The following is a 25,149-nucleotide window of genomic DNA, read 5'->3' as shown; positions in this document are numbered from 1 at the left end:
TTGTTCGTATTTATGTCATTATGATGATACATAATTTTAATCTAATTAAAGCTGTAAATAAGAAAACGTATTCTTGGGGATTCCACAAAAGTGTATTTTAGTGTTGTAAGATAAAGTAAAGAAATCCTTTTTTGTTGTTGTTGTTGTTGTTAAACTGTTTAATTTTACATTTGGAAAATGCTTACAGTAATTATCTAAATTAACCATGAACCGCATTCAAACAATTAACACCTCATATACAAAATGCAGAACTATATAGTAAACTTTAACATTACATTTTCCCCAAGCTTTGATTTTAAAAAGAATTTCTTTTTTCGCGTCTCTCACTAACCAATCTGTTTAATTTTTCCGTCATGTTAAAATCTCTCTTATAAAGTAAATAAAAAAATACCCCAAACCTGGTATCTACTTACTACTTAATATAATTAAAGTTGGAAGGTAACCACATATTATTTTATATTAATTCATACTTGTACCTTTATCTCTAATAGTGGATTTCGCAGGAAATGCATTGTTTCCTAAGGATATATCACCGATTTCAATGTTGATGAGAACTGAAGAGTTGACGGAGGGACGTACAGAAGATGGAATATCTAAAAAATAAAACAATAATTATAGTGCTATTTTTATCGCTAGAAATCAAATATCGTATACAGGCATGTTCTAGATTGGAAATATTCTATACTAAAATCCCCTTTTAATCTAAACCATTTTTATCGACAATTACTTATTTGCTTCTCCTAAAGTACCGTTTATGGTAGCTCAGTCGGTAGAGTGCTCGCTTCGTGATCGGAAGGTCGTGAGTTCGAATCTCGGCCGCGACTGACCTAAGTCGATAAAAATGGATAGCGACTGTTGCTTCGCCATGCGCTCAGCGATTTGAAGTGAAAGTTGTAGGTCCTTCGGATGAGACCTTAAAAACTGTGGCCCCGTCTCACGAGAGGCGTTGGCATGATAAAGATCACTCACTGCTCAATAGCTCTGAGTGCCGAGTAAAAGTCAAAATTTGAAGCCATTCAACGATATATGGTGACGTCTCTATATGACTGAAAAATTCTCGGATGGGACGTAAAACAACATACAATCAATCAATCAGTCTTATCCTAAAGCATATACATGAAATTGAAACAAGCTTAATTTTAAATAGGTAATATTGGACTTAAAATTAATAACTCAATTTAAAGGAAAGTAAAGGATATATATGCATAATAGAAATAAGTAATCCGTTTCAGACGCGTGTGCTTAATTACCTGCAGTGAAGGAACTAGTCATAGTATTGTTACATCCTTTCACAAAATGGCACATATCTTGTTCACAGTTACAATAATGTTGACACTTGTTCCCAAAATTAGGATATCTGCAACGCTTCTCGCAAAAATGTCCATAATACCCGAGGCCACAATCTACAAATTGCATGTATTTTACTTTATATTTCAAGATGATCTTCAAAGTTTACTTCATTAAATCATAACATAAAGGTTACCTTCAGGGTTTTGCCGACATCCCAGCTGATAGTCACATTTAAATTCACTGCAATTACACAAGGACTGACAGTCTTTCCCAAAAGATGGGTACGGGCAGGGATCAGAGCAATATGGTCCATGATAGCCCACATTACACGCTTTTGAATATATAAAATTGTTTTAATCACCAATATGATGAATCAATTTGATGGACTGATTATACAACTTGATTAAGTACTAGATTTGCAATTAAAACATACGAGTACAATTGCCTAAGTTGTTGTTCCAAACATAACCAGCGCAGCAAACAGTACCCTTCATCCTGTGAGCATTAAAGACAAATCGATAAGGATAAGCAGTGTATTAAGAATAAACTATATGATACTAACTCTAAATCTTGTTTTTTTTTTAATGTTTTAAAATGTGTTTTTCAAATTTATATTTCTTAAAAAAAATCATTATAATATATATATACTTCAGTCAGTGATTGTAAACTCTAATTCAACTTTGAAAACACTTACCCACGTCCAGTGCAGTTCAACGAAGAGGACAATCTTAGCAGTTTCAAAAACTCTAGAACTGCTGAGATAATAACTAAGTAGATTGCATTCATGATTAAGACCAATAAAATGAAAAGAAAGTTGATTATGGCAAATTAACTTCTACTTAGATAATGTATTTGATGAAATATAGCAAGCATTTCCTGATTATGACGTAAGTAAACTATATTGAAATTAAAATGGAATATTTATTCCGTGTCAGTCGTTAGTTTAATCAATCCATCTTGATCTTATATGATTACATAAAACTCATATCTGCATGTATATTAGGAGATGCATGCGATGTCACATTATTTTTGTTTTTGTTGAAGATCATATGTTTGTCTTTCGCTCAGACTCGCATTTATTTTTAAACGGATGTTCCATATAAGTTAGAGCAAAGAATAGATACTATTAAATCACATTAGTCTAATACTAATTGTTAAAAACCTTAGCGTAAATGAATACAATACAAAAAGTTTCAGATTTATAAAGGGATCAGTTCATCAAAATTCGTGTCACACACTCTTTCTTCCATTTTTTTTTCTCTACATGTAATTGTTAATATAATTTTACAGTGGCAATAGGCAAGCTCCTTACAGTTCGAACACGATATAAGAAGGTCACTTTAAACATTGCAAAACGTCAAAAGACAAAAAAAAAACTCAATATTGACCTGAGATTTTATTTACTATAAGATTGTGATAAACAGTTTTCTTTTTCCAAATACACCAGTTTATAACACTTATTGTTCTACAGCAAAGACTGGTATAATCTCTTCATTGAATTTCATAGATCCTACTAGTGCTTGTCACATAATATCAGGAATTCTGTTATCTGTGCTATTTCGATATTCAAGTTAAATCATTTGTGATGACCTCAGCTGTGGTACATACTTCATAAACATGTGACTTTAGGAAATGAAGAGGGGAAAGTATTCCTAGTACAGGAAGTGATCGGAAAATGCAATATTCAAAAGTCAAACGCATGGTCTATGTAAAGGAACCTAATGTTCGGAACATTCGATAACTTAAACTTATCTACGAGTTGGACGTCTTCAAAACACATGAAATAAATAAACTACTAAAAGCTTCTGTTTAGCAGGTGAATGAAAATCTTGCGCACAAAGGGAAAAGTAAATTTACATGTATACGTCATGAAACTGTAAAAATACTTACATATCAAATTAATGCATTAAAAAAATCTTTAGTACTTTACATGCTTAGATACATTTACATAAAGCTGTCAGCACTTAGCATGCTATGATAAATCTACAATTTTGAAACTGTCAATGCATAGTAAATTTTGTTATTTCTGCGAAAATGGTTACAATTGTAGGATGTTTCACATGGAAACAACTGTGATCGGTCAAAGCTAATTACAAAAAAAAAAAACTTAAGTATAAATGAAACTACTCATTGTACAACTGCGATTTGTACTTGTCTGAGGATGAACATTCAAAATGAATGATGAGCATTTTGATAACAGACTAAACAAATTCAAAGTTGATATCAATAACTACAAATAAATATCAATGGAATAGTTTCTTTGTAACATTTTTTTCAACTGCAATGTATTGGAATTTATCTTATGAATAAAAGTAATATTTTTTGAAGTAATATTTTGCACTTCGGAAATTTAAAAAATGAGGACAATCTCTGGATTTTCATTTTTTTTTAAAAGTGTTTCATAAAGAAAATAGTTCCATTCATAAGATGAAGAAAAAAAACTATCCTGACACAGACTAATCTGCGAAAGTTTTTTTTTTTTTTTTAATTGTTGTTAGGGCTAATATTCATGTTTATAATTTTCAATCTCAACATTGTTCGTCTATGAATAGCTCAACTATGACGTCACGGCCTACAACAATACGTTACAGAAGCAAAAGGGAAGAAAAAGAATTTTGAAGAAAAATCAATATTTTGTAGTTGTACATAAAATTTACGTTGATTGTGGGATGTACGTTGCTTTTACTCTGCCTTTGAACTTCCAAAACAATAAAAATACTTTAAGTGTCCTTCTCGTGAAATAATTTCCACACCCAAATAGGAAATATTATTTTATTAGATTCTATTTATACATGTTTGAGATATACGGGTGTATGGCTTTGAAAAGCGTGTATGGAAAAGAAAGATTGACATGTATTCTGTTAATACAGCAATCATTTACTTGATTATCAATGTAGAATTGACAATAATATCATAATGTTATACATGCACAAAGACACTTAATAATGCATGCAAATTAGATACTAGTCTTTGTTAAAGTGTAGTTAGGGTCTTTTTCATTGGACAACATTATATTTGTAACGAAAACCTGTTATCTATTTATCTTCCCGAACGAAAAAATTGTCATCCTTAGAAGGAAATAATCGAATACGTTTCTATAAACACAAGTACAACATTATTCATATATGTCTGTCTGTTACAAAAATAAGATATACATGAATAGGGTCATAAAGGACAATAACTAATAAACTGGTTTGTATCACTCGCTTCAGAACTGATATCAGTGCATATTGTGTTACAACGTATGCTTATCTATCCTGTTAAAGGATAATGTAAGTTTTTTTTTTTTTTCCAGAATCGCTATTTTTCTTTGTTTTGTTTAAACTATTCCATACATTAAGGAGATCGGATACCATAAAATAGTCGAAATAACCAAAACTCAAACATATGTTTCTTATTGTGCGAGTACATGTAGCATAACATTTTTTTATATACACATGTAATTGAAAATAGCACTTTAGTCGGAGAAAATCAAAAGTGTTGAATTTATCAGAAGATATTTTAAGGTTCATTCTTGGGTATGATGAAACCTAACAAAATATACATAGCAATATGGGCTATTTGCGATGCATTAATACAGTTCATTTTGATATTTTAGAGTAAATGCTAAAGGGTGAAAACTTCCTTATAATTCTTTCATGTCCTCTTCCCTGTCGTTCGTACTCAATAAAAAGAAATATTGATTTTTATGCAATTCACCAGAGAGAACTCGTGTCAATCAATCTTCATAAAAGTATATATATATATATATATATATATATATATATATATATATATATATATATATATATATATATATATATATATATATATATATATATATATATATATATATATATATATATAAGTGTATTCATTCAAGTGTATTCATTAAATAGAGTAGGTGCAATTTAAACATCACTTTTCATTTCAGGAATAACCACACATGAAAGTGCCTCACGTAGTCGTACGGCCGAGGGAAAATAATAATTTTACATGATCAAGATCTTATCTAAGCTTTGCATGATAATGTATAGTATGAGATTTGCTGTCATCTCAGGATGACACAATGCAAAAACTTTTGTCACATAGAAATGATGGTTTGCATTTAAATATTTATATTCTTAAATAGCGGTTGTTGTTTTTTTTTTTCAAGAAAAGCTTTCTTCTCGCAAGTAGATTATTACCTTGGCATCATATTGGATAACCACATCGAATGCAACCTTCTCGGGCATCTTTGCCAATTCCTTAGAAGGAATTGGGCAATTGGTCATTGTAAAAATGTTTTCTCGTGATTTTAGGGTTTCGTATTATTTTTCCTTGAATACATTAATGATCGAAAGCCAGTAATGTTTAGCCTTCCATATACAAGTATAATGTACATATTGAATATTCAATATACATGAGAAAAAGTCAACACTTGCTGTGGCATTCAACTCGACATTTAGATATATATCGACGACGTTTTATCAATTAACAATAGTCATTTTCATTCATATCTTGACATGATAAAATTTTAGAAAGGAATTCCTCGAACTTTTGGATCAACCCTCTACACAATGTCTCCTAATGGACCCTACTAACTTATGTAGATAAACAGTTAGGTTTTCATCTCATCTGAACCAAACTTTACTCCACCCTTTTGAAAGTTTTAAATGATCTTTTTGAAAGGCCAATTAAAGTTCGTATTTGGATTCTTTGACATCAGATTACAGGCTGGGTTCTGTGATTATAGATTTTGCAAAATCTACGTTTTATGGAAGAGAATGCTGCTCATGCAGCTTGTTCGTTGATAACACTTAAATTTGCCAACAAAGAAAATGACGCAGTAAATATTACTAATATTCTTTATCACAAAAAGGTCCAGTCATATATTTCACATTGCAAGTTGAAGCCCACATCTTGTGTTAACGAGAAATATTCATCGATTATTGCTTCCCAACTTACTACTTACATTAAACACTTTACAGTGCCTTGATATAGAACATCTGAAATATAACACTTCTATGTGTTCATATTCCTCTTCCCCCTACAATTATAGTCTTGCTGGATATGGCATTGCTGGATGCGTGAATATAGTTCAAAACGAGGAACTTCAATCACTTATTTTTATTTTAAAAGGCCTAAATTTAGTGAACCTCGAAATTTTAGCTGGTATAAAAAATGTCATGAATATTATGAATACGAATTAAAGATTACGCAATAAGATGGACCAAACATGAAAAAGAAGGCATTGACACTTTTTGAAAAGGGATTAAAAAGTATCAAATGGATATTGGAGTCTCGCATAAAACGTTTGGAGGGTAATATGAAAACCATCTACTCTTCTGTCTTCGATAGTTCAGGAGTTGAAAAAGAATAAGATAGATAACACAAACAGTATGTACTGGTTCCAGCTACCAAAGCGGACAAAAACATTGTTTTGTTTTTAAAGATGAAATATGAAGATAACAAAAATTAATCAAGCTCAAAAGATCATTGAAAGAAAACTTTGGGGCAGATTAAGCACAGGCCCCTAAAAAACATCAGAAGTGGGATCAGCCGTCATGAAGGAGTGAGCATATCCTATCGACTAGTCACACACACTGTGTGCATCTTGTCATGATCGAACAAACAGAAAAAATCCATTGACATTTCAGTATGAAAATAGTGCATAACAATTTTCCTGAAAAATGTTAGTCAACATTTGACTTAATGACAGATAGTATCGACCATAAAAGAATGAATCTTCATAACATTGCTTTCTCGACCCTTTTTAAATGCAGAATTTTACCCTTTTAAATCAGAACATTATTATATTGTAGCTAAAGTTTCCAAGCATAGTCTGTATAGATACTCATAAAAGGTTTTAAAGGAAGGAGACTTTCAATATATACATTATATCGATTCAATAAAATTGTATACTTCACTGTAAAATCCCGGCTTTGCTATTACAGGTCATTGTATTATTTGAATGAGAGGGCGGAGCGTCTATCAAGCGTGTGATTAGTATGAATACATTAGCGTGTGTTCGAGGTTTACTAAGTTTTATGATTAACTGACACCTAAAACTCCTCTTTTTTAGTGCTAGAGACCGACCAAATATAAGCATACAGTTTTAATTTGACAAGCTTTACTTTGTGTTTTTTTTTCTTCTTAACGTACGAGTTATATTTGAAATGATTCACTGGAAATCCGTTAAATTATTTATGCATTAAATACACAATGGAATTTGCAAACAGAACGTCTAATGCTGGATACACTTTTTTCATACATTAAAGAACCCTTGTTTTTAAAGAGATAATTAATCCATTAAAGCTTATTATATTTAAGTGAATAATTAGAATTTATTTCATAGCAGATATATAATTTTGCAAAATCCGAGTGCTACAACAAATTCACGTAGGCGGTTGAATTATGATCTAAAACTTCACTCTGTGTTCGAAAAATAAAATCTTAAGAAAGTGAAAATTAAAACGTCAATGAAACTTCAGTTTCATAACTGGTGGATAAAAAAACATCAGTGTCGGTCTACTTTTTACAGTCCAGATTGCATTATTTCAAAAAATCCTGTTTATTCATGCCAGACAAGTTAATATGATCTTCCTCATTTAGGAATTCATTAATTGTCGAATTCCACTCGTGTACATTTTGATTTTAACAAACTCTCACCCTGTAATTAGATGAATAATAAATCACTTCAAGATATTTTAAACGCCTTTTTTCATTTGATTGATTTTTGTTACTAAAATCTAAATCTTTAATGATACGTTGATCGGACACGTGAAAGGGTCATTAAAGAGAAATTTTTTTTTTTGCTTTTAAGCATTATGCTTTAAAAATACCTGCAAACATAGACTTTTTTTTACATGATCTGCCCAAAAACCTATTTATGAGATTTTGTGCCGATGTAAAAAAAAGTTATAGCATTTTAGCATTTGCAGTGTCGTCAGAAGAAACCCGAAGCTTCCCTCTATTCAAATTAGGGTGCATTTTATGCCAATTTAATTTTTTTTTATTCAGTGACTTTTAAGGTTCCCCTTAAGGTTAACCTTTATTGTTTCTTCAATTGGAAGTATGCATTTGTGCACTTGTAACAAACATTTTTTTTTTTTTCTAAAGATATGATGAATTGGTGTATTTCAAATAACGATCTATAAAATTAAAGACAGTTTTAACTGGAAAAGAAATTTTTGTTATCTTCCAAGAGTCAATTTGTAGCGCTGATGTATATTTAGGAACAAAGGCATTGTATAATATATACACACAGTAATGTATATTTTAAAATTCTGTATTAATGTGACACAAGCCGTAAGTGCAAGCTATATGCTACAGGCCTCCAATATAACCAATAGATACCGAAAAAAAAATCAAACAAAATCAACTAAAATAGCTGTTAATAACAAGTAAATCAGAAATCTTAACACATCTTAACAATAAAAATGTTTTCTCCCAGAATTCTAATTAAACATTTGAAAATGATTTGACCATCGTTAGCTCACAGACACTAGACAAGATGTCGCGTAAGTGTGCTTAAAGCATGAAAGTGAATAGATTTGAGTCTTGTGTTCAGTGCTTTGTTATTCATGAGGTTAAAGACATGTTGAAATTTTAAACAAGGTGCATTTATTATAGAGACAAGTACCCGTGATTTTGCACCTTTTTGAAAAATAATAAATGAGCGCACGCACAACTGTTTCAATTTCTTTCATGAATGTAAATGACTAGTATAACACTTTACATCGACCGTATTTACAACTTGAACAATCCATGCGCTCATATAAAAATGGGTTTGCAAAATTGGGTTGTGGCCTAAAGTCTATGAAAAATCAATGTAAACAATGTACACCTCCTATATTAATCAGATAAATACCAAATTTCAGTCTAAGGAAGTAGAAATTGAAATTAAAATTAATAAACTACAATGTTAGATGGAAAGATTGAGTCCAAATTATGTAGAATATCTTTGATTTAGTTCTTTGTAAATTATCGGCAACGATTGTTGGAAACGTGGGATAATTTATGCATAACGGGCTTCGACCATTATGCATAAATTATCCCACGTTTCCAACAATCGTTGATGTCCCTAGCATACTCTACTAACTAGACAGTGATTCCTTATATTTCCATTTCATTGTGAAATAAAATTATAAATTTAAATTTTAAAAATGTAGAGTAATAGATTTAAATTAAACGAGGCCTCACATGTCAATTTCAATTGTCCCCGCCCACTGACGTCAAACACAAAGACAGAATTACATGCATATTAGGCCTCCTTAGCGTCAGACACAAAGACAGCAGCACGAGAATTACATGAATATTTTGTATTCTTAGCTCCTGACCTTTCGCTTGGCGAAATTTGCATTCCGGTAGAATAATCAAAGAAATCAACTCTCCTAACTTTTAAAGAGTTATAACAGAGAACACAAATAGAAATGGAAATATAATGATATATTGCTACATAAATAATGAAAGTTGTCGATAGAAAAGTTGGAGTACTCATATTTATCCTAAAGTGTGGATAATAGTTTACAATTCAATTTTTTTTGTAGTAAAATATCCAACTATGAATTAGATGTGTCAGACTCTGTAGTATCTTTCATATCCGTTTCAAAGGGATATGTCAAATCGACCTCAGAATGAAAATGAATATTGTTAATTGATAAAATACTCATTACTTTAATTGTGTTTAAGAGGAATGTGACTTTAAATTCTGCAAGTGGTTTATCAACTTATACTCAAAGTTTCCCAAGGAGGAAATTCTTCAAAATAAAATGTGTGTTTGAAATATTTTAATATTCCCAATAATTAAAGAGCTAGAGCCACGAAGTGCCAAAATCGGCCTAGTCACCAAAATAAACAACACGTTCTCATATAATAGTCAAGGATTTGTAGGTCTTAAAACAGTTTATTTTTTAACAACACCTTTTCTAGTTTTCTTTTTACGGTCTTTTAAATTGGGTATTGTTTTTTTTCCAAATGAATACTATAACGTCATGACGTTGACGTTATATACAGCACTACATAATGATATTACGACGGTTGATCCAAAAGTTATATCACAACTTCTACAAAATCTTTAATACTCAAAGGTTATCAACAACATTTGACATACATTGTACTATTACCCTAATTTATTTGGATCTTTTGCTTTTAAATTCATTCGATTTTATTTAGTAATTTCTCAAATGTTATCATAAACACGACATTAGTTTTTTTTTTTCCTATAGTCACAGCAAGAATGTACCGGAGTCTTCATATGACGTTTCTTCGACACTCATTTACATTTCATCCGTGTATCTTTTTAACTTCTCACTTGCTTCTTTTATATATATATATTTGCTGCTATTTTGCCATAAACAATCTTGTTCTGAGTTGTAGTAATAAAATTATTTGAACTTTATCCAAAAGTTTTCTAAATTCATTCCTTTTTGTGTAACTCTTATGCTTCATCAGATTGAAAAAGAGAGCATGCCGAGAAGAAACGTCATAACGACGTTATTACATTCTTACCGTGCAGAGATAGAGAAGACCCAACGTTGTGTTATTGTAAAATAATTGTATGAAGTAATTAAGGACAAAAATCTAAATAGGTAGAGGTATTAGCATAGAAAGGTTTGTTGAAAACCCGATAATTAATGATTTTACAGCAGTTGTAACATTACTTAAGGACAAACCCTCGTTACATTATTATAAAAAGGTTACATAAATGAAATGGACTTCATAAAAATATGCCTACTTTATTAAATTGGGCAAATTCTTGCATTTTTCTTCGAAACTCTGAAACATGGGATGAAAAAAATTTCGATTTTCTAACTTGAAGCTATTTTTATGATCAATTGAAGTGCTTAACTTTTCTTATAAGCATATATTAACTATACTATGACGCCGATACACTGCAGATTTGTACGAGACATGTAATGCATTACTCCCTTATATACATGTGCACTAGTAGCTAGGAGGGTGTATATGTATTAACTTAAAATTTCTCGCATACCTACGTATAATTAATTTAATCCAATAACACTGCTGTTTCATTTTCTTTAGCAATATTTTTTTTTACCAATCATAAACTCTTTAAAACAGCTGCACGGTGAATAAAAATGAAGTGGAACGACTTACACTAACATAGGGTGTCATAATGGGCAATTAAAAAATATAATGGGTTACCATTAATTTTTTGAGAAACTTGAATCAACACTTCGTCGGGAAAATTTCACATATTTTTTATCTATTTCATCCTATGGTTCTCTGGAAAAAGTCGACAATGTGATAATATAAGTGGACATTATTGCATGTATATGTTTATAAATGTACTATATAGGCAGGCGGATAGAAAGAAAAAAATAGATCAGAAACGCTCACCTGGAAGGAACAGGTGAAATATAAAAGATTTCACGGAAATATGACTTTGAAAATAAGTAAAAATGCAGAAGTGAAACTGTATATGCTTTTTATTCTTCGCAAATACTGTCATCGATGTCGGAAGTGTCTATCGTCTCTGGAATGTTGGCTGCATCTTCAACATAGGCGGCCCAATCCCTTATACCGATGTTGTCCATGTCCTGCATGTGCCTGGCATATCCAAGATACCAGAGTATGGATGCAACGTGTGCACACACACCGACCACTCTTGCGCCTGTCTTGCAAAGACAATACCACGCTGTTACCTGAATATGAAATTAAACACTTTTGTTGACAAAATTTTAAAAAGATTGAACTGATTTTATAATTCAACAGTGCTTTCTAGTTGCTTGAACATTTCATTTTTTTTTTTTTTACATTTGCCATGCAAATAATACAATTATAAATACCTCTGCTGCATTGTAAGATATCCACAAGACATGAGACTTGGATGAAACATGGCGACTTTGCATTTTCACCTTTAGTAGGTGGGGGTCCTCTTTGTGGACAAGGATGTCCTGATTTCCCTCTAGGTGCTCCTGGATGTAGAATTTTGAAAGTTTGAGTTGGTAGGTCCCACATGTTATTTCACGAAGCTGTTCCTCTGATAGCTTTGGAAAATCTTGAACAGAGGATGCATCTGTACACATTGTTGTTTTTCTGCTATGTAGATTTTCTTTCTCGACACGTTCTTTCAATGTGTTTACTTGACGGCTGAGGTATAACATTTTTGCTGCCACAGCAAAATCGTCATCATGAGCTGAAATCAACGAATGATATATTTGAAAAACAATCACCGAATGACAAAATATATTTCTTTACAGCAGTTAAAATGAAGTTGTATAGAATACGTATTACATATAAGCTATGTAAAGTACATGTGTATAATTATACCTGATGAAAGTGGAGGAAGGAACTTGTTTGAAATGGCACAAGTGATTCTTATATAATCTCCGATATGAGGAACTTGATTTGTTGGGAGAACCTTATCTAAGTACATCCACCTCTTTATTCGGGCGTTAGCCGATTCCACTACCCAGCGGACCTTTCAGAAGAAAAAAAAATCTTTATTAAGTACTCAATTTGTAATCAATTTAGTATCCTTAACATTTTAAAAAGGCCAAGATGAATTAACTGAACACTTTATTTGCAAGTATTTTCTCCACAAAAGTAAACAATAGTGATTTCTGTTCATTGATACTTTGTCGTCTCTGAACATTTTTCCTTGGGGTAAATGCCACGTACCGTATATTGAAAATTAGATAGATAAGCTCAATATTTACATCTTTATTCAATATAATTTTCTCAATGTCCAAAAACATTTCGCACTGGTGTATAGAGGGGTCATTAATTATAATAAATTACGTCGTGTTTCAGTAAATGAATATTTCTACGTTTTGTTACTAATGATTTCTACATTTCTTTTTAATTTGAAAATAATTTTCATGGTTTTCAAAATTTCAAAAAAGAAAACAAAAGGAATAGAATGTTATTGCAACATGTCAATCCGGAATTTAAACGTTCATCTATGCTTGGTTTGTTTTCTTTGAAAACTTTCCATCTTGAATTTCCGATGATTTCAATCGCATGAGGACTTGAGGAAGTCGAGGTAGATGAAGTATACATGTAGACAGTACCAAACACGTAAGTATTATTAAATATTAAATAATTCTGAATGATGGATTATAATGTTTATTTCATTATGCAAATATTTGAATTGTGAGATTTGGAAATTATCAGTAATTGCACATTCTATTATCAATTTGATTCTACGTTTAGATTGCCTTTAAATCAACTTATTTTGATTTTTCAATTTTTTAATGAATTTGAACTGGACAAATTGATTGCATACTTTTTAACAATCGATATTTTTGTAAGATTTTAATTATAGACCTTAAATCAAATCTTTTAATATTTTATACATGTAGATAATACCAGGGACATATATATATATATATATATATATATATATATATATATATATATATATATATATATATATATATATATATATATATATATATATATATATATATATATATATATATATATATATATATATATAATATATATATGAATTAGTATGTAGGTCCCTGTTTATACTTCTAGTGTTAACATATATGTATATCTAGACTAGTGTATTTGAAATGATCATTTTATCAACATTTTGTGTATTTTGATTTTCTCTGATATCTACAATGTACTTCTCAGACCCTTTGCTGATTTAGTTTAATTGAATATAAATGGCCAATGTTCCCTTTTTATACATGTACCTTTGTAATTAAGCGACTGGCATTAGCATCCTCTGTAGACAGTTGTTTACTCCCTTGTTTCATGAAGCTTGGGATTTCAGCTTTGATTCCAATATCCTCCAGGAAACAGACAGCATCCCTAAAACCTCGGTCGACAACGAATATGTCATTCTCTTGCACGCCGTGTTTAATATCTTCAACATTTGATTTCAACATGTGAGTGAGAATGTTTGCATCATTATTTTTAGTGTCTGCTAAATAGGTTCAACAGCCGTAACATAATATCCAGTAGTTGTCACCACCACCATTGCTTTTACTAAAGGTCTCCCTTTGTGTAAACTGAATGAGCGCCTCTGAAAATGAAAATTGTTGCTTTTTTGAATATAGATGTAGGTACCATCTAACACCAAAATCACTTGAGAATTGCCAGTTTCTCCAAATAGGGTCTGAGCAAGAGGTCTGGTATGGTTTTCAATTACTTCCTCACGTGAAATATGTTGTAGGCCCAAGTTTTGCGGAACAAAGGATGCAGTGAGAGACTGTCTTACAGAAGATATGGCTCGGCGCAAACTGGATTTAGATTTGTTAAAAATGGTTGAAAGTACTTTATTGGAAAGTCCGGATTTCATTTTAAATAAGAAGATTCCCAAGGATGTGCGAGTAGACCGGACAGGAGTGTTCCTTACATCTTTCAGACCTTCACACATTTCGTCAAATGCATCTTTGGTTATCCCAGTGAGTGTCAAATAATCATATTCAGTTAGATTGGATGATGTGTCAAAATCAATTCTGCATTTTTTGTTATCCTGCACTGTTGTACGCAAACGTTTAATGAGGTCAGAAATAGCAGTCCTGCTCAGAAATGATTGACTGGTTGCTTTTATGCGTGGTAATACGTCGGACTTAAAATCCCCTTCTTCCAAGTGATTGGGACAACATCGACTTACAGCAGGTACAATTACCTCACAGTTCAGAAAGACATTAAATCTTGCATAAACCATAAGCTTTGGTCCTGGTCGCTTACACACAAAGCACTGTGCATGACTTTTAGGGGTGGATGGAATTGACAAGGATACGGATGGTGGACTTGAGATGGCATTGGATTTTGGACGCTTTGGTGTTAGACAGTAATCATCAACGTTTTCATTACATTTTGGGACATCATGAACTTCTTGTCTTTCTGAAGAATAATACTTATGTCTGCATTTATTGCACAGTGTGTCATCTTTATCACAAACAGTGATTTAAAAGTTTTTCTGAAGAAAGCGATTTTCTTCTTTCGTTATTTTTTTTTCTCTCCTTTGGCTTTGTTCGTTTATTGCATAATACACAGGGGAAAATTTTTGGTCCATCACCAGGCATTCTGAAAAGGGAATTTTTGAAATTTTGGATCTAGACTACCGCTTTAATTCTTCAATTTAGGACTTATCAGACACAAACATTTCGACAGAAAAGGGCAGTTTACTTTGTTATCTCAAACAATAATATGTAAGGTTTTAATTTTTTATGATATGATTTCTTACATGAAAGTTACATGTAAACAGGCGCATAATACCAGAGAGACACCCCCCCCCCTCCGTGACACACATACAAAAGTTAAAGATCATTTGCACCAATTCTCAAGTAAACTGTCATCATTTTTTGACTCCCCATCTTCCTTAAGTAATGCAGATTGAAGTTTGTTTAAGAATTGTTCAAGGGTGATGTGGGATCACAATAGGGTATAAGGATCAAAATATTTCAGGAATATAGATGGAAAAAAAATCTCTAGGACAACAGGGTCAAACACAGGTGAGCATTTTAATCCATAGGACTCCTGATTATAGATTATTCCCTTTCCTTTATTTTTTTGTATGGAAATTCAAATTATTATTAATAAGCTGCTACCCCCCCCCCCAATCTCTTACTGTTTTGTTGTAGAACTATCAAATCCTTCCACATTATTAGTTCTACTAATTTTCTGATGAAAAATTAATGAGATTTAGACCCTCTTTTTCTTCTCCTGAAATAGGTTTTTGAAGTTTTGGACATTTTCAGTTATTATTTTTTTTTGTTCAAAGTATTTTAAGACTATATATTGTTGACAGTTATTCAATTACACTCCCCTTTTCTGGCACCTTTTAAAAACGTCGCTATAGGTGTCTGATAAAAGTTTTTTTTGGGAGGGGGGGGGGGGGCATACACCATTGCTATTGCAAAATATCATGCCATAAAGAAGGTACCTAAACTATTTTTGAAAACTGTTATATTAGAAATAACACTGATGTAATATAATAGCCATAGGAACTGGGGGAAGGGGGGGGGTATATAGTACATGTATACTTTAGAAAAAAAAAAGCTACTTTATTGATGTGTTGTCCCTCAAATGAAAATGTTTGGTTATGGCCTTTTCCTCAGTTGAAAACAGCGTTGCAGTGTATCTTCATTTTATGGGGGAAAATACATAAACATGTAGGCCTTTGTAATATGCGCTTGTTTCTATTTTTTTATTCTCCGTATCCAATCCTAATGAACATCATCATAATGGCTTGATGTTGCAAGTGCTATTGTATTTTTATATTTTTGTGATCTTAGATTAAAACATTGCATGATTTGATAAATAAAACTGGAATTCTTAAAACAAGTTTTTTTCCCCAGTGGCCACAAATATATATTTAGGTTAATTCTACAGTATTCCATCTTTAAAGCTTGCTTGGAATGGAATAGTTATATTTTACTATAAAACATATGGATGAAAGTGTAATTGCTTTCTCTCTCTCTCTCTCGATGAGTCATGTTATGTGAAAGAGAAGTAACTCAATAAAGAAAGAAAAGTCAAGTAAGCTCCCTTTGTATTTTTTGTTTTCTTCGTGCAGGCCAGGCCAGGCTAGGTCATGCAGTCGATCTGGTCATCGTAATCACATACCATGTTACTATGAGGTTGTCAGATTTCCTAACTTGATAGTAAGTTTTCCATTTATACTTTGCTTTAATCTACGATCACAAAAACGATAGCACTTGTAACATTGATTTCTTATGTTCAATACTGATTTGTCAATTCGAATTTCCTATGTTGAATGCTTCGTGACATGTGTAGGCCGTAGTGATGTCTGGGATTTGAAAATGTTTCACTTATAATAATTAATTGTCTCCTTCAAAATACCAGTGGTTATATTAACAAATAGTATATCAGTAGGGATTGTTTAACCATTATTATAATTATGACGTGTGTGATGTTTGTTGATGCAGACGTCATATGATACTGTACGATATGGGATATGTTTGTAATGTGGCAAAAATTATCTCAATTTCAATTCATACATACGTTCTGGTAAATGTAGTTGCATCTGTTGTATATCTGAATCTTCTAAGTCATTTGGACACTCAGGATGGAATTTTCGAAAACTTTTACCGATTTTAATAAAATTATCATGTTCTTTTCGAGTTATCTCCCTTTGATTACATAGTGACAATGGCGACAAGGAGCTTGGGGGAGGAAATACGACATCAAAACACACACACAAACAAACACATTCACTCACACACTTAGTGCTTATCATTTATAAAACTTTTTATTAATAAACACTTCATTGTGACGAGTTAATTGGGTCAACACCGATGGTACATAAGTACCAAAAGTCGATACTTGTATGACATTACTGCATGCGGTCAAGTTTAGAGACAGTTTTTCGTTTTTATTTTTAATTACATCATAAAATAACAAATTCTTAATAAGATATTTGCATTTGTAAACTTTTTTTAAAAAAATACATCAGCAGTATAAATCAGCTTCTTTTCTATAAATGTAGGATAAACCCCATAGATTCTTTTATGGTGGTCGGCGCTGCGAAGCTAGACGATGAAGAAAATGTAAAATGTTCGATGTGGCCACACCTCTCGAACAAAATAAAAATATGCTTTATGCATTCATTTTTTTGTTCTTTATTTAATGGCATAAATTTTATTTTGTTCGAAGGGTGTGGCCACAGCAAAAATTTGAACCAAAGACGAAAATAAGAGTGAAATTTGATAAGAAGGATCAAAGTGCACGTGTTTCGACGTTTACTATAAAAATATGACGTCATTAAATAAAAAAAAAATCAGCATACACCTTTTAAGTTCGATACTTATGGGTAATATTTTTATTGTGATTTTTCTTCTTGAATTTAGTTTAATTTTCCTGAAAAAAAAAAAAAAGCCCGATTCAGGCCGTTCGTGGATTTAGCTCTTTTAATTTTATTCACAACACCTATACTGAATTCCTAAACTACATACTAAATCCTTGTAAATAAAGAATTATGGCGGTTCCAGTAACTGCTCCAACGAGCATTTTGACAACTTAGACAGCTGCTTTAAAAAAAGAACTCAGAAATTTATTTATCTTGCCATTGGTCATCATCAAAATTATTTGTTACAAAACATTCGGATTATACACACAAGTGCAATGAAGATGCTATTTAAAAGGTGCCCGAGTTTCTGATTGTCAATATCTATGTAGTTTTTGGATATCAAGTCTTCCAACAATTGAATTCAAATAGGTACAAATTGCACTCAGTAATAAGCAGTTCTTTTTTTGTATTCATATGAAGCAGAATTTATTCAAAAACGACTGCAGAGAAGTCTCTTGTTTTAGCCTTCAATTCAATAAAATATATCGACGTTTTTTTAGATACATAACGCTTTATCAATTATTAATTTTCAATTTCATTTCTATGTTGAATTTAACTCAGTTGAACTCAAAATAAAAGAAACTGCGGAGTTTAATACATCGGTCTCATATTTGGATAATTTACTAGAAATAAACTTAAATGACAAACTAACAACACAATTTTATGATAAATTTTGCTGATGTCAACATGCCTTCCTTTATTTATGTGGCAATATACAATTATTTAGAGTTTGTGTCTCCAAGATGATTCGATACAGATCAAAATATTCTAATACGAACATTTTCTAAAACAAGTAAAGTTATTGAAGTAGATCATATCAACTGATATAAGTTGATGATACAAGGATACATGTATCAACAGTCTCGTTTGAACACAACAATGTGCAAATTCTGTGGTCGATAAAATGTCGGCAAATTCAATCCATCGTTAAGTCTAATGTTGACTGACTTTTTTCATGCAAATTGATAGACCATTATTTTCACACTGAATTGTCTACGGATTTTTTTTTTCTTCGTCTGCCTTATCTAAGAAGGAGCATACATATGAGATCGGTTGAGAGGTCATGCTAACACCTCTTTAGCGGTGATCCCACCTCTGATGTTTTTAGAGGTCCATGTTCGCTCTGTTCCCAATATGTCTTGTTCCAATCGACTTTTGAACTTGACTACTTTTTGCTAGTTAAGCTCATCTCTCTCTCTCTCTCTCTCTCTCTCTCTCTCTCTCTCTCTCTCTCTCTCTCTCTCTATATATATATATATATATATATATATATATATATATATATATATATATATATATGTGTATATTAAAATAGTCAGAATATATCAAATATATGACAATGCAAAAAACGATTAAAGGCATATCAATGTGAAACATACCACATATGAACTCAGACATTGGAAGAATAAGTTCAATACCTTCTCGATCATGATTAAATTATTGCATTCAAAAGGACCTTAAATAATGGTATTAAAAAGAATCTATGCATAACTAAACATCCGTAAATAATATTTTGTTAATGATAAGAAAAAAATAATTTTACTGCGAAGAAAGAAATATTGACCAGCATCTCATTGCACATAAAATGCGTCCAATTTTAGCAAATGATGACATAACGAATTATCAATATCAATAAAACTAACGATCTATTTGGGCCGAAGTACTAAGAATAATGATCCAGAGATAAATGTCTATGCATGTCTGTTACTGTCGAAATGTAAATTTTCACATGGTTTATTTAACTCCATAACAACAGATATTCAATTCAGCAAGGCAGCATCGATCCTTGTGTAAATTACCACATTCGTAACGCATGCACTCACTCCCTCACTCCCTCACTCACTAACACACACATACATACACACTCACAGGCGAGTTACTACAGTGTATATCACCTAGAACTTAGTTTCGAGGGGACATTTAAAAATAGAAAAAGAGATTAGACCTTAACACGTGCTCTGTCTTTCTTACAAATCTTATTTTTCACCAAATATCACTAAGATATCTCAAAAGTACTTCCAAATAGTTCTGATACTAATGCGTTAATGTTTTCCGATGATGATTTTCGCATTTTTGCATTTCTTGCCTCAAATGCATATCCATACTCAAACTCTTTAACTTTTGACAACCTTCTCTTCTCTATAACATGTAAGCAGGTCATGACATATTTTCCCCCAACCGAAATCCTGTTCCACCTGATATTCCATCAATGAGTATGAGCCCTAAACTCTTGCTGATCTCTTTTATAAAGCTTGTCATCACATCTATTGGACACACCCCTTTGGAAAATGGATATTCAGGCTCCATTCTTCTCTTTTTGATCCCTGAAAGGCACAATATATGCATTATGATATTACAGAGCGATGAACTACGTTCTATAAACATAATTTGCAATTAAAAGTTTTTTTGCATTTGCTGATTAACAGCTGATGGAAAACTCATTCCCAATATATCCCAATATATTTTTTAAAATACATATTAGTAACCATTATACAATTAACTGCATACGATGTACCTTAATAGTCTCCTTTTTTGTCTTTTTAATCAAATTTATTTTGTTTCTAATAATTAGAAATATGATCTGATAGCTATACGAAATTAACATTGCAAATATAGAATTAAAATATATGCATTATATTTATTTTATCTCTTTTTAACATGTCCAGACTGCATATGATATATCTCACCCCATCAATTTCGATTCAGGTCCTAACTCTAAGGATTATATGTCGTTAATTGGATTCTGTCCTATGTTTATATATACATCTGTAGTCATTTTTTCATAGTACCGTTAAACTACCATAATCCCTAAAACACATTTTCATTTTTCCTTCTATGCTTGCTTGCATAACCTGAAATTCCTCAGGTAAATCCACTGTTCAACTGTACATGATGTTGTCAAAATCTCAAACAATTAGAGAAACCATTAAAGATTTCAAGTTAAGAATGGCAATAATAAATCAAAATGTTAAGGAAATGCTCCCCTTGTTTAAATTTATATTTCCTTGTGAACAAATAAATTGTATAATCAAGTATATAATTGAAAAGCTAGTCAAAATAATGTATATAATAGGTAATAGTGATGAAATTATGGTAATAGTGAAATATGAAGATAACAAACAGTATTTAATCTCGAAAGGGCTAATGAAACGATACAAATTTGGAGCAGAGCAAACACGGACCTCAAATTTAGAGGTGGGATCAGGTGCCATGGAGGAGTGAGCACCCCCTGCAGACCAGTCACACCCGCCGTGTGCTCTTTGTCATGATCGGGAAAAAACGGAAAATCTGCAGACAGTTCAATGTATAAATAATGGTCTAACAATTAGTATGAAAGACGTCAGTCAACATTTGACTCAATGGTAGGTTGTATGGGCTGACAAGGCCATTGTATCGACCGTAAAACTTACGAAAAGATTACTTCAAACGAGACTGTTGATATCCTTGTTTCATCAACTTTTTTTTCAATAGCTTGCCACGTTTTAGAACTCAGCTATATTAAGGAAAGAAATGGAAAATCCGATCTAAGTACCCTCTTAATATGTATTATTTTTAAAAATCTTTGTAACAAAGTAACTGTATACAAGCATGTAGAAAAGACATTATAGATATCCTTAATGGATAGGTTTGGGTCCGTACTCAGTACCATTTACATCGCATGTATAAGCTGTGTGTCACGTGACTGTATAAAAATAGAATTGTTAAGATGGATGTGAAAAATGACACTAGTGCAAGGGCATACGCATGTTTTTCGAGAAAAAAATATTACACATTAAAAAGATTTACATCGGATACCCGAAAAGTGCTGGGAGCTAGTTTGAACTACTTCGGAAATACTCGCTCGTATTTTTGCTGAAAATGGGTACAATAACTAAAAATTCCCACTTCGCTTAAATACTGCTCTGAATAAAAGATATGTTATGCCGACCAGGATCATGATCAGCTCCCAGCACTTTTTAAAATATACAAGATATAAGCAATTGTTATTCCGTATTTAAGCTCAAACAATCTAGTCTATGCGCTTGCACTTTTGAGGTTAATTAGGAATATACTTATCGTGTTAGGGATGTTCTTTACATAATACCTAGATAAATTGATAATCTACATAATTGTTTTAAATAAATTATTTCCTTTCAATTTTATTGATGAGATTAAAAATTGGCGATGGTTTCATATTTATTTAAACATTTTTATAATCATTAAACCAATGGATCCACTTCTCTTGAACACTTGTACTGCGTCAAGTCAAGGCTAGTGACATCATTTATGACACAAGACCTGCTTTCAAGTACTCGGCAGTTATTTTTTCAAACGTTGTGATTTTACATGCTTTTATAAATGATTGATAAAATAAATGAATGCAGGTTGTTTTTGACGCATTATCATTTGGTTAAATTGATTTTTGTTGATTGTCAAATTTTCAATGACGTCACAATGAAATTTCCCATACGGTACATCACAAATGTGAACTCAGGCCTTCCTTAACGTAGCTGAGAAATTGTTCATACGTAGAGCATGCTCTTGTCTATCGAATCAACTGAGAGACATAAACCCCATATTCAGGTGATAAGGGTATATTGCTACATAAGTAAGGGAAGTGGACGATTGAAAAGTTGAAGTCATCACGTTTATCATAAAGCTTTGTTGTTAAGTTACCATAAACGTCTTTTTCTTGTAAAATATCTATATATGAAACAGATGTGTCAGAAATAAAAAAGCGTGTAAAAGGCAACCTTTTCCGAGAAACTTCAATTTCTTCAACACTTATTGAATGTATCTCAGAACAGAATTTCTGAGATTATTCCCTTCTTGATACTGGCTATTTCACTGACGGTAATAAATGATCGATCCTCAACATTACAAATAATGCGTTGGCATTTGTATCTCTTGTGAAATTATATTTCGTTATAAAAGGTGTTTGAAAGAGTTTTACAAGCAGTTTGCACAGAATCTCTAATCTCAGTAGAAACGTTTGTCTCTATAGCTGACGTTTAATACGCTTCACTTGCACCTGAATGTCATTTTCACGAATACCAATGACGAGAGTGTTATTTCTGTAATCAAAAACTGTTGCTGTTTGATAAAGATCGAAATTCTCTTCCACTCTGCTTCCACTCTGGAAACAATCCATTTGAGAAAAATGATGCAATAAGCAACAACTCTGTAGTAAACAAACATAGCAAATGAGCGGAATCGAAACACAATATTGATGAATATTCCCATTTTTCTTCTGAAAAAGTCTTGTTTAAATACTCTCTTGTTCATAAGTGGAACAAACAATGGCTTGCCTGTTTCTCTTGTATCTTTTTGAGAATATATAACGAGCATATGGCGTCTCTACATGTATATCATAATTTCAGTTTTGTGATCCAAACATGACGATTTCTCAGTCCACAGAGAATTCACTACTTTCTCATCTAATGTCTTTTCGAAAGAGTCACACTCCATATAATACCTCCTCTTACAGTCTTTATGAAATGGTTTTTATCGACTATATTATCGACAAGCCCAAGTTCATTTTCAAAAAAAAAAAAAAAAAATAGTGATCAAGCAGAGCATTCAATCTAATATTGGATGACATAAAAAAAATCCAATCAGTTAAATTATCTTCAGCTTTGATTGATACAGTTGTATCTTTGAACATTTTGTCTGAATTGTGGGAAAAATATTTCAGCAATTTTTCACATTTAACTGCGTGTGTCATATACCTTCATCTTCAGATTTTCCTTCTGTATGAGTAGCTATGTTCAACACTGGGGCTTGTGTGCTATCAAAGGTCTTGACTGATGTTATCCAGAAATTCACGTAATCTGAAAAAGCAGACACACATTACATAAATTTGAAATAATTTTATATTTTTTTATCAATTTGCTTTATACGTAAAACTCGTTCGTGAACATTTTATGACATATATTTAGAGAACTCATTCATATATGATTAGAATAGCTAATGTATTATTAAGAAAGCTGAATGATTGTGTTTACATAATTAATATCTTTCAGACTATCACCACATCTTTTTCTTTTACTGCAATTTAATATACTATTTTGCAGAATTATGAAAAGGAAAACATCTCCACAACTTTTATTTATGAATTTTGCACTAAGTCTTTTGTTGCCAGAGGTTAATAGTTATTGCAAATATTTTTTTTTTTTTACTTTTAATTGAAACAGAATAAACAAAATAAGTGTCTGGTACACATTCAGAATAATCCTGATAATGTTTTAGTAGTGCAGGAAATAATTTCAAGAAAAAAAATATAAATTGACTTTACATGAGACTTTGAAAACAGTTGAACGTAATTCAACTTCAGCCCCAAGTCTGTCAATGTATTTTTATTCAAGTTCTGGATCCAAGACACATGTGTTGAGTTCTATCACGGAATCCTGGTAAAATGTAGAACTCCCTAGGTTTCGCTTTAATTCTTCAATGATATCCCTGATATTCCGCCATTCCTAATAAAATTTAGTCAGAAAGAGATATATCGGTGGAATTGCCAAAATATTTGTTCCGAAGTAGGCGAATCCGTTCGATGTAAGCGGCAACACTTCTATCAAATGGGTCTTGGACCTTTTGGAGGTGGAGGCATTTCATACAGTAAATATATACCAGGGTCTGAAAAATCTCCTTCATATTTGTATATTTGTAAAGGGAATATTATTTGAACTTGTGATGATTTCAAGGGTCTCGCTTTTTGTTTTTCTCATAATGTTTTTCATAACCTTGGATAATGCATACGGTTGAATTTTCTTTTTAAGAATATCATGTAGCACATCTGTACAGGGAGCCAGTATGAGCCTTGCCAGCCGAGCGGTATTTGTTGTCTCTGGTGTTGATATGCATCTTGATGACGACATCGCAGATTTGAGTTAAAACGTATCACAATGCGGTCAGGTATGTCAAATCTAGAGTTGTGCTTTATTCTGTGAAAAGGAATAAAAATACCTGAATGATTTCTTTTTCTTTATATCAGATGAAGAGAAAAATGGTTTTTTAAAGAGGCGAAAAAAGATCAAATTTTAGAATACCATTTTATAGGAAACATTTTAACACGTATAACTTTATGCTTTACAATTTAGAAACTTTACTAGTAACAT

General features: G+C 31.8%; 1 protein-coding gene across 1 annotated transcript; it reads right to left on the bottom strand.

The window, feature by feature from the left end:
• Positions 1-11,702: 11,702 nt before the first annotated feature.
• On the bottom strand, positions 11,703-24,909 carry LOC133204206 (uncharacterized). The gene is made up of 7 exons (XM_061339952.1): positions 24,834-24,909; positions 23,761-23,862; positions 14,302-15,084; positions 13,926-14,098; positions 12,547-12,697; positions 12,063-12,412; positions 11,703-11,918 (listed from the first exon to the last, which is right to left on the bottom strand). Exons 1-7 carry the CDS (start codon positions 24,907-24,909, stop codon positions 11,703-11,705), a joined length of 1,851 nt encoding a protein of 616 aa, XP_061195936.1.
• Positions 24,910-25,149: the final 240 nt, after the last annotated feature.

The sequence above is a fragment of the Saccostrea echinata genome, unplaced genomic scaffold (assembly GCF_033153115.1).
Source record: "Saccostrea echinata isolate AGI-Se365-2 ecotype Australia unplaced genomic scaffold, CSIRO_AGI_Sech_v1 ptg000052l, whole genome shotgun sequence".
Taxonomy (NCBI): domain Eukaryota; kingdom Metazoa; phylum Mollusca; class Bivalvia; order Ostreida; family Ostreidae; genus Saccostrea; species Saccostrea echinata.
The sequence above is the reverse complement of the archived record's forward strand: the minus strand, read 5'-3'. Positions and strand labels throughout refer to the sequence as shown.